Below are 14,975 nucleotides of genomic sequence, written 5' to 3' on the forward strand. Positions count from 1 at the left end.
TATCTAAAGCAGGGTTCCAAATTTGGATTCTTGCTCCAACAGACCTCTTTCTCAAATACAAGAACGCTTTATACGGCATTTAGAGTCAGGAAATGGAAAAACAAAAAACATCCCCTGTTTTGTACTCTCCCTATTCATTGCATCAATTTAACTTCACACCATTGAAGAGTATTGCATTATGGCAAAGGTTTGGTATCTAGCAAAGGCTGATTTAATTTAGCACCTTTAAAAGCACTTTGGGGTTAGCATCTAACTCTGGATAAATCCAATTTAAAGATAAACGTCACTCTGTGGAAACGTGTTTGATCCTGAACATTTAATTCAGACAGTCACTCAACAATATGTCAAGCGCTCATTTAATTAGTAAGATGGAGCACGTTTTTCCCGCTAAATGTCAGGTGGCAACACTATCGGCACAATCTATCCGTGCTGGCTGGTTAAATTAATTGATTAAGCATCAACAGAAAACATGGTGTGGTTTTCCGATTTCAGAAATAATGACAAATACGATTTTGCACCAGAAAAAAAATTGTTATCCTTACTGCTTCTGTTGCATCTTCCCCGGTCCCTTTTACAAATATATGTTTACAAAACTATTACACTGATACAGCTAAATTCTACTGTCTTTAAAGATGGCAATTGGGTTATTTAGTGCACAGTTGATTTGGCTGCATCTTTGAATAATCTGCTTCTCTTCAGGCCACTGGCTTCTGAGCAAAAAGCAAAACACATGGAAGTGTTTTGTTTAATTAAATGATTCCATGCAGTATGCATCATGTAAACTCCTACATGAACTTGGTCACCCGTGTCGGGGCGTTTGGAAAGATAATCCCTGTAATCCAAGTCTCCAAACAACCGCAGTTATTAAAAAGAACATGGTTGGCTGATTGACTGTAATTGAATAAACGCTCAACGCATAAAACAGCGAGAAATAATCACATCTTTTCGACAGCTTCTCATAGACTACTGCAGTGACTTTTCCGTATGAATGCGAAAAATACCACAAATAAATACCCCTGACGGTATTTATTGTGCCCTACGTTCATCAGGGATGTGAATGTCAAATTAATTTAGGATTTTTTTTAGAGAACATTTGAAACATTTTACCAGGTTGGAGTGATTACACAACGGACAGCTTCAACGCATTTACAAGGAAACTACAAAGAATTAGGAATACAAGCTTAAATTGCAAAAACAAATTATATTCCACAAAAGGTCTGAGTTGTACATACAGACTCAAACCTATACATACACCTTTTCTTATGTTTTGATCTGCATTTTTGTCATGCCTTGTGAGGACTGAGATACAAGGAAGCAGGCAGCCAAGCAGAAAGCTGAATGAGTAAACCAATCTAAACTAAAAGCAACTGAAGTTTAGTAGCAGCACGACGCATAACCGATACAAAATGACGAGTGAGAAACAGCAGGAGAGAAACCTGAGGTATATAAATGCTGGGGGAATGATTACTGAGACAAGGAACAGGCGAGACTGCATAACTGAGTGTAAGCAGCTGGGAGGCAGGTGGCTAGAAGCAACGGAGGCTGAAAACAATACAGAGCACATCAAAACAATAACTTAGCAGAATCTAAGAACAAGATCCTCAAAAGCTAAGAATTAAAGTAACTAAAGTAAACCAAAGTCCAACAGTTTATGGCACGCCCATACAGTTGCAAAAAATAATAAATGAAAAACAATGACACGTGGTTTTGTAGCCAAGCATCTGACATAATTCTGGGTGGATTATCTTTACATATGTTCGTATATGAAATAAGACGGTTCAATGAAACCAATATGTTTTCTGCCATGGCCCAGACTTTAAAATAATCACCACCACTTTTTTGACAGGTTCTTCCTGCACCTTCGTGTTAGCCCGTTGGGATCGTTGTTTAAAGCACCTAGCTTTGTTTTAAGCAAAGATGTGTAATTTGGAGGTCGTCACCCTCCCTTGTTATTTCACCCACTTGAAAGCCTTGCATTGACTCCTCCACTTTTTCGTGTACTTGTGACCAAATAACTTTTAATCAGAAAGCGTTTGGCCTTGTCCTTGTGGACAGCTACAAATTGAAGTTGTGCCTGGAGGTGGTCCTGTTTGAGAAATGCCCCTTTCTTGGTCAGCATCCCAGCAGTCCATGCCGCAGTAAGACTCGCTTCACTGTGGACACTGGTGTTCCAGCATCTTTTCCTTTATGTCTGTTTTGAGCCTTGGTGGTTCCTGGATTCTTCCTTGTAAACATTATAAACCATTTTATTTCATACAATGGTGACAGTTTAGCTCAAACAGCTAAAAAATTGACATAATGCTCCAACAGGAAAATTATTCCAAATACACAACCAAAGTTATTTTGGCTTGGGGAGTAGTGATGGCCTAGTGGTTCGAGCAGAGCGTTTATGTTCTGTGAAAGCTGCAAGAACCCAGTTCGAACCCTGCAGACTGTTACTATGGGTCCCTGAGCAAGACCCTTATCACAGATTGGTCCCCAGGTGCTGTGAGCTGCCCACTGCTACCTTAGGGTGATGGGTTAAGTGGAGAAGACGCATTTTATTGGAATGTAGGAATGTATAGATGCAACTACGAATGAAGATTTCTTTCAATCTATGAATGGCCTCCTCAAATTCTGTTAAAATTTGATGTGCTCTGTTTAAAAGTTGTGTCCATGCAAGAAAGCCAACAATTTTAAATGAGTTCCACAATTGTTGATAACAAAAAAATGGCCAAATATTCGGTCATATTTATGCCAAAAGCTTAATGCCTTTAAACAATAAGGTCAACGGTGCACCTTGCTAAAGGACAGTGAACCATATTAGGGTGTATGTATGTCTTTGTGTAATTTTGATCATGTATTTATCAAATAAAAACTTACATTAGATTCAGACTTCTACACCTGATTCATCCATCCATCCATTTTTCGACACGCTGATCAGAGGTGCTGGTGCCTATCTCCAGCTGTCAATGGCGGGGTACAGCCTGGACAGGTCGCAAGTCTATCGCAGGGCAACACAGAGACAAACAGGACAAGCAACCATTCACGCACACACTCACACCTAAGGACAACTTTAGAGAGACCAATTAACCTAACAGTCATGTTTTTGGACTGTGGGAGGAAGCCAGAGTACCTGGAGAGAACCCACGCATGCACAGGGAGAACATGCAAACCCCATGCAGAAAGACACAGGGTCTTGCAGTGGGTAGCAGTGGGCAGCACTGCTACCCACTGCGTCATTGTACAGCCCCTGCCCCTGATTATTCAGTATAAATGAATGTTGAAGTTGTATATTGTATAATCAGTACTGTCTGAAAAATAGCAGTTTAAATGCATCATTAACTGCTTAAAACTACATATGGCATGGATGCATGTAAACTTCCGGCCTTTGGTGTTTTGTTGCTTTTTGAATGTCACATAACTCTATCTAAAATACTCCTTTGTTGACCTAATCCTTGTCATAAATTCTTCTTATTGGGGCAGGACACCATCTTCTTGTGGTGAATATATATTGCAATAGGAAATAAGATAAAATGTTCTGCCGCTGCAAGTTTTCAGATTTTCAAACCAAGATACTGAGCTGCACAAACTATAGTTTCCTTGTCTTGTTGAGAGCCGAGTATAGCCTGGAGCTAGACTTAGTGTTCTTCAACAACTGCTTTTAGGAAGGGGGTTACTATTATATTGTATCATGTTTATGCATTTGGCAGAGGCTTTAATCCAAAGCGACTTACAAATGACGACGTAACAATGCAGTATCAAAGCTAACAATAAGCTACTTAGAAGTAGGACTAGTCAGATATTGTCAGGGGTGACTCTTATCCTACAAAGTTAAATGTATTACCAATGTAACTCAGCGAATTGTAGCTGGTATGACTAGAACTCATGGACACATATAAATTTTTCTATCAAAATGACAGCCATCGTTATAATCAATAGACCCCCTAGCTGTCCGCACCGCACGCAGCTCAGATCCCAGAGCTTTGTGGTGTTTCAGAGAAGCCCTGCCTGTCAGTCTTTCTCAACATGCTTTCCCTATGTCTCATTAACATCTTATTAAATAAGACAGTCAAAACTTAATCACACCCTTCTGACTCCACAATTGTCTATGGAATAATCAAACAATACACGTAACAATCGAGGTTCCAGAAAATCAACCACACACTTTTAATAAACCAGTGGGCGCATTTCATTTGATGAATTTGCCAGCAATGAAGTATGTAGCCAAGCCTTTGTGAATGGAGATAAGGTTAAAACAGCCATGGCAGATGGATAACTGTTCTCTGCTCGATCTATCGCTGCCAAAATATATTTTAAAGCAGTCGCTCACAGCATTAAACACATTTTATGCAAAGGTCTCTTTAAATTAGCTTTTTAACTAATTGGCTTTAACTCATTAATTGCAATGTACCAACTGGTCTATTTTCTAATTCCCACTAAGTTACCGAATCTGAATAAATTCAGCTGAACTGTAGTGGTATTAATCTGAATGTGTTGAATTTGAAGTGACCTGGCTTGAACTGAACTGTGTGTATTTGAACTTTACTCTGACTGTTATGCCTTGAATTGTAACTGAAGTTACAATTCCTTTTATTGTGATTAAATATTTTTCCCTAGAGGATCTTTGGCGAATCCTGGCTCTACATAAATTAACTAAATGGACTCTATATAATATAATGTCTGCCTGGAAAAATACTGCACACCAGCTCTCCCTTGCATTTTGCACACTAAACCTAAACATTTCTGCAGACCAATCACACCTCCCACACAGCAGCAGCAGCACTCCCCTACAGAAGCAGCCTCTTACACTGAAAGATAGCAGTGGCGTTGCAACAATCTTCTTAGAAGTGACTCAAAGCACATACAGAGTTTGTGGTGTTTTCTTTGACCCCGAGTTTCCTAAATACCAATCTGATGACCCCCAAACCCTCAAAGCTTTAAGCAAGTTCTACCTTATTTCTGGTGCCAAACAGAAAGGAAATAATATCAACTCCCAGTGGACGCTCCCAGAAACAAGGACCTACTCAATAACAGGTGGGAGGCCGTAACATTATGGCTGAAGGGTGTTCATTGACATGGATGATTTCCCCTTGGAATTACACTGCAACCATTCCAGAGTTACAGCTGTCTTGCCCAAATTCGCATTGTTTTTAGTTTTTATTATCAAATATTCTGATGATTTTAACTAGATGAAATGTCAACTGATGGGAATATAGCCCCAACAACAAAAAAAAGCTTGAAACTTTATTCCGCTATTCAAGTTAATTATTTTGAAGTCACTTCCAATATGTGTAATACTACCCTCTAAATAACATTGTGTTGTAGCATTCGAGAAAGGCCAAAAGCTTTCAGTCTGGCTCTGTGGACATAAATCTTTCTGTCATGAAAAGATATGCTGTAGGATAAACTTATTGATTTTTTTTTTTCGTTTGACAGAAATTGTTTGACTGACCTGATTCTTGAATTTACTTGTACCCGCTTTAAAACTGGCAACTTTCGTTGAGTTAAAATGTGCCGTCTTTAACAGGTCAATATGAAGCAATGCATAATTATTACGTGGAAGGAAAATAAGACAGTTTTCATTTTGTACCACAATAAAATCTGTAAAGTGTGGCATGCATTTCCATTCTTTCCCTCCGAGTCAACACTTTGTAGGAACGGCGTCCACCGGAGTTGCTGCTGCAGGTCTTTTGGGATATACATCCCTTCTAGCTTTGCACTTCTAGATACTAACATTTTTGTCCACTCGTTACAAAATAGCTCAAGCTCAGTCAGATTAAGTGAAAAACATTTTTAAACATCAAATTTCCAGATAATATACAAAGGCTCCTGCCCATAATTTAGGGGAAAAGAAATAATCCACATCCTGCCGTGCCGCTTTCCACTGGATGCAGAGAAGGCCTCCGCTGGGGTTGAGTGGGAGTATTCATTTTACACCTAGAATTATTTTTAATTTTAGACCAACGATATTAGCATGGATCAGGTTATTATATAAGAACCCCGTGGCTTCCACATATGTACCATATCATCTCTTTTTTTCTTTACACAGAAGCACAAAATAGAGTTGCCCGCTATCCTCCTCATCTTTGCAATCACCCATGAGCTCTTAGAATTTGCAACACGATGCAACTCGGAAACTAACGGAGTCCCGTCAGGTTCCTTGGAGCAGAAGTTGTTTTTATATGTAGATGATATTTAACTAGTCACATGTAATCACAAGGTTGCCATTCCAGTAACTGAGTAAGGATCTACAGATCTTCACATACGTATATCTGGTTGTAGAATTAACTGGGCCAAATTTGAAATAATGGCAATATCTAAATCTTTTCAGAGTTTTTTTTTTTTGTAGTGGGTGGCAGCTCAGGTGGGTTCCCTTGGATACACTTATACCTAACATTAAGGAAATGATGGCGATTAACCTCTTCCCCATTGTCCAAAACATCAAATCACTACTACAAAATAAATGTAATTAAAGTGATTGTAATACCCCAAGTCAACAATGTAATGAACATTTTATTACTGTCTCCCCCAGTACAGTTACTTTAGAAATATAACAAATTCAACAATTTATTTAGTTTTGGCAGGAAACAAACGCCTCTTCAATAGTACCAAATAATATTCCTGAAAAGAGGATGGTTGGTTCTCCCTTCCCTGACTAGATTGGTATCATTGCTCCTCTTCACTATCACAACTCTCCAAATATGAACTACTGCCCTAAAGATGCCCTGCTTGGGTCCAAATTGAAAATGAGATAATTCATCCCATTCAAATTGACACAGATCTAACACAGACAGGCCGATTTCTGCCGCCTCATAAGCCCGTGATTGAATTTTCAAAAGATTGCCGGAAATTGACTACATTAGGGGGAATCCCTTTTTCTCATCTGCATCATGGTGTAATCCCAGGATAAAGATGGCAAAGAAGCCGTTCTGCTGTTAGCAATCGGCAATTGGGAATTTTATGCCTAGGGAATTTATTTGAAAACGGCCTTGTAGTAACATTCAACTATCTGAAAGAAAACTATAACCTGCCTAAGACAGATCTGTGGAAATATTTCCATATTAAACAATACCTCGCTTCTACCCTCAAATCTGCCCCAACCTGAATACCAAAATTAAAAAGCTAGTACTCCAGGTACCTTTGTATAAAATCAAACTATCTCTTCAGTAGGACCAATATACCTAAAATAGAGGGACTCAAACTGGCATTGGAAAAAATAGATTATACTTAATGGTACCAATAGTATTCCTGAAAACAACATGGGGTACAAAGTTACATCTGTTTGGTGCACTTCTGCAAGAGCAATTTGGACACAGCTTATTAATTATAAGATCCTCAACCAAGCAGAATAGCTTGATTTCCCAAACAACAGCACAATGATTTTCCAGGCGTTGGATTGACTTGATATGTAATATGGCTTTAATTGAGGAAATTATATTCAAACTGTCAGGACAATCAGACTCATTCCTCAGAACATGAAGACCCTTTCTGGATTACATTAGCTAAACCTGATTTGTATGGTCCTAATTTAGCATGTGTAGCTAATGCATATACAGCGTATTTTTCAGACCATAAGGCGGACCGGATTATAAAACACACTAAATATTTTTCCCGGGTGTGTAATATGACTCCGCCCCTTCATGTACACAGCTCTCTATCCGTCTCTGTCGGGAGAGCAGAGTAGTTGGACTACATTGCCCTCTTTCTAACATAAGAAACAGGGAGATTGAAGGTTGCATATATATATATATATATATATATATATATATATATATATATATATATATATATATATATATAGTGTCCATGTGAATATATATATATATATATATATATATATATGTATATATAGAATATATGCAGCTGAAGACTATATACATCTGTATGTATGTGTGTGTATTATAGCTTGTTCGTTTTGTCTCATTTAAGGTAATAATATTATTATCAATAATTATATTAATAATAATACCTGTTGGGCATTGCATGTTTGCAGCATCTGCTGTAAAGCAGTTATGTGGGTTGGTTAGGGGAGGTAATGTGATGTCAGAATGGTTCAGAAAATGTCCAACAAGTGTTTTTAATTATTTATATTTAGAAAACAAACACACACCCCAACCCCCAGTTGTACTGCTGATTCACATTTAGGGCTGGACTTTAGCTGGGCCACTTCAAATAAAAATAACCTTTAATCTGGACCATTACATTGCCCATTTTGACGAGCTTATATGTCCTTGCCTAAGAAAAAAAAACATCACATGGTGCTGCTTTTACCATGTGATGTATCAATGTGGAATGATGTGTTCATGGCTATATACTGTATAGTAATAGTTTATGTCCCACATTTACACAAAATCGAAAAAATGTTAATGCTGAAATCCTTTTTTTCCTATGTGTGTTCCCCTCTACATGGCTTATGGCAACAAACAGGATTTCTCAGGACTGTCTTCCGCCAACTTTTCTATAAAGGCCAGATTTGTGGCATGTATGACTAATAGTTATCTCCTCAACACACTCTCTCAGCTGAGCTGTGAATCTCCACAACTCCTCTAGTGTTATCATGAGACTCATGGCTACTTGTCTGTCAGTTAAAGTGGACGGTCTTGTTTTTGTAGATTTATGATTTTGGTTATACTTTGACTTAATTTTTGGGTGACAAATGCAAGCCACACATTGCCAATTTTCATTCTTGAAAAAAAAATGGAAAGCCTATATCCTTGTCCAAGGACTTCACAGTTTTTTTTTAAATAGATTAAAGTATGTGTTTGTCATGTGACAAGATTTTAAAAATGTAAATTGGTTTGAATATTTTTGAGAGGCCCTGTACCCAGTCGTTAACATACTTAAATTTTGTATTTTTTATTTCAAAGAAGAAGAAATCAAAACAGCTTTCGCTCATCTTTCATAAGATGTTTTTCAAACTTTGTTGACAATTCCTACCTATTTCCTTGCATAAATTGTCCAGGAAGCTAAATTGATCCATTCAGTTGTGGCTGTGCCTGACTGAACTTTCAAAATAGCTTCTTTGTGGCAAAAATGGAAGTATCATTATGTTGGTAATATTGATGAGGATTGTTCTCTGTTTCCTCCCTCTGAACATCCATTTGTTTTCTTTGTGTGTGTGTGTGTGTGTGTGTGTGTGTGTGTGTTGTTTGTTTGGCTCTGTGTGCAGCCGTGTTCAACCTGATCCCCGTGGGGCTCCGTGTCGTGGCTATCCAGGGCGTCCAGACCAAACTCTACCTGGCAATGAACAACGAAGGCTTCGTCTACACCTCGGTAGGTCACTTAAAAAAAAAAAGCACCATCATGACTAATATCATAAATCTCTGTCACGTTGAGTAATGAAGCAAACGCTTCCACTGTGAGAACACTCATTATCGCGCTACCGTCACATCAACACCTTAATGACACACCATCTGAGCCTAACTTATCCTTCCCTTTATATTTTTTTTATAAAGATTGAGTTCTTCTGCGCATCCCTCTTGTTTGTACGCCTTTGGTCATTCTTGATGAAAAGATTTCTCCTGAATTTTTGTCCTCGTGTCGTTTCCAGCTCGGCACGCCTGCACAAAAACCCGACACTGCTGCTTTTCATTTAATCAGACAGGCCAGAAGGTTGGAGTTGGCTGCAGGGCCGCGCTTCAAGCACCTCGTTTTAGCTCTTCAGCGCTGGTGGTGGGTGGTGTGGAAGCAATAACAAGAAGAACCAACAGCAATAACACACAAACACACTTCTAGCAATCCTTACAAGCAAAGCTTCAAGACCAAGCGATGAAAACTAACAAAAAGGGGGAAAAAAACAACAAAAAAAACGATGCCCGCCCTCACCTTTGCAATCACGTACACCACCGCAATATCTGGTCCATCATATTTCGACGTGCTTTCTGCTGTTTTTCTAAACTCTGTCATAACACTATCGCTTGTTCCATCTTCTAACTTGATATTAGAAAAACAGAACGCAGCGCGGTCCTCTGCTTTTCACACCAGGTCTGTTCAGGCCTCACGCGGCACGAACCTAATCAATATTCCTGCTGTATTAACACATGTCAGTGAGAAACAGCATCCTTTCTATATGGTTCTGTTTCCCTCAGCAACCTGGCCACCATCTTTCCCAGTGGGCTGGTTGGTATTCAAGGGAGTAGCTGGTTGCTATGGAGACACAGGAATAAGGAAATGCAAATGTCAGCTGTCCTAAGTTGGTGCAGCTTGTTTCTTTGAAACCGCGGCCCGGCCAAGATAATGATTCAAAGAGCGGAGCGCCTGACGGATGAAAGGAGGGACGGATCAGAAAGTTTTTAAACTGATCTGCTGTTACAAAACATGCATTCTGTATCCTTGCTCTCTTCCTGCAGCTAACACTCCCACCTTTCCATATCTGCTAAATCACCCAGCTGCTGCCTTTCTTAGGCAATTTGTCCTAATATACCTCATGTTCTCCACTCAGGAACACTTTACCCCGGAGTGTAAGTTCAAGGAATCGGTATTTGAGAACTACTACGTCACCTACTCCTCCATGCTGTACCGACAGCAGCAGTCAGGCCGGGCGTGGTACCTGGGACTCAACAAGGAGGGAGCAATCATGAAGGGAAACCATGTGAAGAAGAACAAGGCCGCCGCACACTTCATACCGAAACCACTCAAAGGTAAGGAATGCGCTAAATCTGGGAAAGAACTCATGTCCTTGATTTTATGGACTGCTTCAAAAGGTATACAGTGTCTGTGAGAAGTTTGCATACGCTGATCATTGACAGAAAAGGACACAACAATCTCTGGGATTTCAGAAACCAATAATTGGGTGTGCAAGTTTGAATTTATCAGCTATCAGATATGATGCTCATTTAAATGTTTTGGTTTCCTGCCACTGATCGGGCTTAGCTACCAGCTCAGTGTTGTCCCGCTTTATCTTTTCCAAAACCAGTTTTGAAGTGGATTTGGGATCATTGTCCTGTTAAAAGACCAAATTGGCTCCAGGAATCACAAATGTATAGCTGATCATTTGAGGTGAAGTTGAAGAATTACACCAAGACAATGATCCCAAACGTAAATTAAGACTAGTTTTGGAATGGATAAAGCCAACTAACATTAGACCTTTGGAACGGCCCCATACTTACACTGTTGAGAACGTTTGACTAGTTCATAAATGTTTGGCCTGTGCCAAAAACCTAACAAATTATAGGAAGCTCTTCCAACTGTGATGAGAGTATCGATCAAATATCAAGTCAAAAATATGCCAGGACCCTGTTGATGGCTACAAAAACTGTGGCTTTTCTACAGCTTGATAACACCCATCGCCCAATATTGTGTATTTGCTTTGTGTTTCAATGGCGTCCCTAAGGTAAATAACGTGCCAGCACTGTCATCCTGCATATTTAACACTGAAGCATCCATAATTTGATTACAAACCAAACCAGGCCACAATAGATTGTTTAGCCATGCAGGAAAATCCTGCAGCATGAATCAAGAATCAAGAGAAGAATCAAGAATATTTTATTTGTCACCGTAGCGAAATTTCTCTTTGGCCACTGCATTTCACATTACACATAATGAGGCAAAAACTGAAAAACAAACAGGCCATGAACAAGGGTTAAATTTTTTAGGTGTTCAGGAGAGTCACGGATAACAGATAATGAGATAGTAGGGCGTAATGTATGACGGGTTTGTAACAGTGGGGGTGATTTTAAAGCGTTGGACTGTAGTCTCCCATCAGGGGGCGATTGCCCTCACAGCTCTTGGAAAGAAGCTGTTTCTAAGCTTATTTGTGTTGGCTTTGAGGCTTCTGAAGCGTTTACCTGATGGGAGAGGGGCAAAGAGCACTGCTGCTTTCACATGCCATGTGTACCACACGTTAGCCACTGCTCCAGCATTTACACAACTGTTACTCTAATATTGCAGCAATGACGCGATAGTAATATTACACAATGTCATGCTAGCTAGACTATGCAGATGCTGTATGTGCTGATTAAGATTTGCTGACTTTGGCATGTCAGATGTTTGAAATTGAAACTGATGGCACTACCAACTTTTTGATTTGTATGGCTAAGAATCATTTGGCCACTCAGGGGCACTCATAGAGCAACGAATTTCAAAAAGGATCAATGAGCTCCTATACTATTTTTCCACCTCTTTTTATGTAAATGCATTAGGAAAAGCAACATCCAGTTCCCACCAAAAGCAGCTTGTTTGAACAATAAAATCCTTTTTTTTTTTTGTCTTGGGAATAAAAGTGTACAAAACCAATAGTGACCACTGTTCATCGCAAATAAAAAAATAAATAAATTTGAATGAAATTCCATTAAATGTGGATTAAAATTACAAGATGGTGACGTCGAGGCAAATGCAACGTACCCCGTTCTGACCAAGCAGATCATTGGGAATTCCTGAGCTTTGGACATGCGCTATTCAGAACAGCAGTGCAATAAACACACACGTACATTAGAGATGTGACAGAAGCATTCACCATTTCCTCACGCTTAGACCCAAACGATGTTTTTCCTATATGTCACCATACACGCCAGGATAGGAGTGTAACAGCAGACATTTAAAGCGTAACTCACCCCCGTATCAGCGCCTTACTCTGCGCATGTCTAATATTTGATAAATGTGCCTAAAAGGAGGCAGGGCCTTACGGACCAGGAAATGTGGGTGAGAGCTGGGAATCAGAATCAAAATCAGAAATACTTTAATAATCCCAGAGGGATTGGGCTATGAGTATGGGGTAAATAAATGCTAAATAAACTAAGTGAATACTAAGCTAATAAATCAATAACCTGAAATTTGATAGAAAGATCACAAAGCTCACTATTGCAACTCCAACTCGCTATGTACGAGACAGAGACACTTTTATACCCCACAGAGGCCGAGCTGCTGTTATCCGGGTTTTCTGGGTGAGGTCACAATATGTTTAGAGCCAGTACCAATACTGCTTCAAACCTCAAACTGCAGAGCACCCGTTCAACACGAGGAGGGCGCCACACAGACAGTTTTACACACAAAAGCATGATTTCAACAAATGTGCAGTAAATTGTCAAAAAAATAATGACCAGGACATGTAAAGAGCACTATAAGATATCCATGTATACAGCTTATCACCAAAAAAAAAAAATATTGATTTGTTAAGCTTTAATTAGATGTTAGTGGAGGTGCATATGGATACACCTCTACATATTTCTGCATGTATGGAATAGGGAAAAGTCACAACATGTTGACATTTGTGCATTTATTTATTGTTTCCAAAAATACTGAAGGTGTATGTTGTCATATAAACCTGCAAAAAAAAATTCTTTTCATATAAAATCAGTGCCCATGATGATTGTTTGGTAAGCTTCTCGCAGCCACCATATGTCCTTTAAGGGTAAAAAAAAAAAGTCAGATTATTGTATACATCCTGCACAGTAAGTCTTATATCTGATTTGAAATGGTCTGTTTTGTTTTGGTTTTAGTCTTTTTTATGCCCTCAATCTTGAAAATCGGCACTCTGCCATTTGCTAAAACGTAATAGGAGGAAGCTGTTTAGTCCTTCCTTAAGACGTGCCACACTAGCCACATGCTGATGCATAAAAGGAAAGAGGAGAAAAATCTGGAGTGCTATTATGCATTTCATGCCGTTCAGAAGCAGATTCTTAAATGGGAGAAAATAACTCTCCTTCGCTGTGGCCTTTGTGACTTTGCAGAACTTTTACAAATATCCAATGCCACATCACACACCAGAGGGAAAACAAAACTTACGAGGCATAAAATGGACTCCTAACATCTGAAGCAGCAGTTTAAATTAAGTCTTTTGCAAATGCATTATTTTCATTCTTTCTTTACTTTAATGTTTCAGCTTTATTGTGCAGCACAATGTTAGCTGTGAGCAGAGATTTGACACAATGGAGCGATGTTCACACTAATCTGCTGCTGTTCCTTTTAAGATAGCCTTTAGTCTGACTACGAGAAACACACTTGATGTTTGCATGGGTTTAATTTAATATGCAGCTTACACAAGTGGGGCTTGGAAAAGTGTGATTTCTAGAACACACGCCATGAACAGTAACTAACCTTCTCCCTTAAGGTGACCTGCATCTAACATTTTGAACAGTCATGATCAAATGCACTAACATATGTAGAGATTTAAAAGGTTTTAATGTAAAATTAGAAAAAGCTGATTAATTATAATTAGGTTTTTTTATATTCAGTTTAAAATATACATCGATCAAAGTAAATAAGAAGATACATTGTTTAATATGGTTGGAATCACCAAAAGCAAACTCCTGAATTGATCTAGCCATGAGACCTGAATGTACATTTATTTGATTTATGTTCTAAATAGTTTGCTAAGTTAGACAAATACGGATTCCTGAGAAAACAGTGCAAAAATACATCCAGCAGGACAAAGTTACAAGTAGGATGTTTACATTGAGCATATAGTTTTTTATATGTTGAAAATAAAAATTTGTTACCAACATTCTTATTTTTTGACTGATAAAAGTAGAAAATGCCTTTGCCAATGTAGTGGCTAGCAGCTCTCCTCTATCTGGCATGTAAAACCCTCATTAGTGACAGTGGAAAGTCTCTGAGTTTGTTCAGATATTTAATTGGATCGGCATTAAAGAAAAACTTAGGTGTTTATGTCCTTCTACAGTGCAGAAAAGTGACTCATTACTGAGCGTATCTTTCATCCTCGGCTCAGTACTGTTTCTCTTTAGTCTACCGTAGCCTTGTTTTCTTCTGATTGATTGTTAATGGGGGGACCTTTTTTCACATATTTTGTTTGCTTCAGGCTCCAGTTTCAGTTCATCAGTTGTTGCTGTTTTTTTGTGTGTATATTTAAGGTCTATTTGCTTTCTGTCTGCTACCATGGTGCTTTTTTTAAGTTACCCTTCCCTGTGTTCATATGTTTAACAACCCTAACTATTATGAAGGCGACACTGAAAGAAAAAAAAACATGCACCTGGGCTGGTGATGGCAATGACTAAGGCATTTAGTCCACAGCTTCCAAGACAGCTTTAAATTAAAAT

General features: G+C 38.9%; 1 protein-coding gene across 3 annotated transcripts in view; it reads left to right on the forward strand.

Annotated features, from left to right (window-relative positions):
- fgf13b (fibroblast growth factor 13b) overlaps positions 1–14,975 on the forward strand; it is a 33,378-nt gene that overhangs the window by 15,281 nt on the left and 3,122 nt on the right. For all 3 annotated transcript variants that reach the window (XM_012850620.3, XM_021309549.2, XM_012850619.3), the window contains exons 3-4: positions 9,152–9,255; positions 10,424–10,622. In XM_012850620.3, the coding sequence (XP_012706074.1) occupies positions 9,152–9,255; positions 10,424–10,622 (303 nt within the window). The remainder of the gene's footprint in view (positions 1–9,151; positions 9,256–10,423; positions 10,623–14,975) is intronic.

This window comes from Fundulus heteroclitus, chromosome 11 (assembly GCF_011125445.2).
Source record: "Fundulus heteroclitus isolate FHET01 chromosome 11, MU-UCD_Fhet_4.1, whole genome shotgun sequence".
NCBI classification, from domain to species: Eukaryota; Metazoa; Chordata; class Actinopteri; order Cyprinodontiformes; family Fundulidae; genus Fundulus; species Fundulus heteroclitus.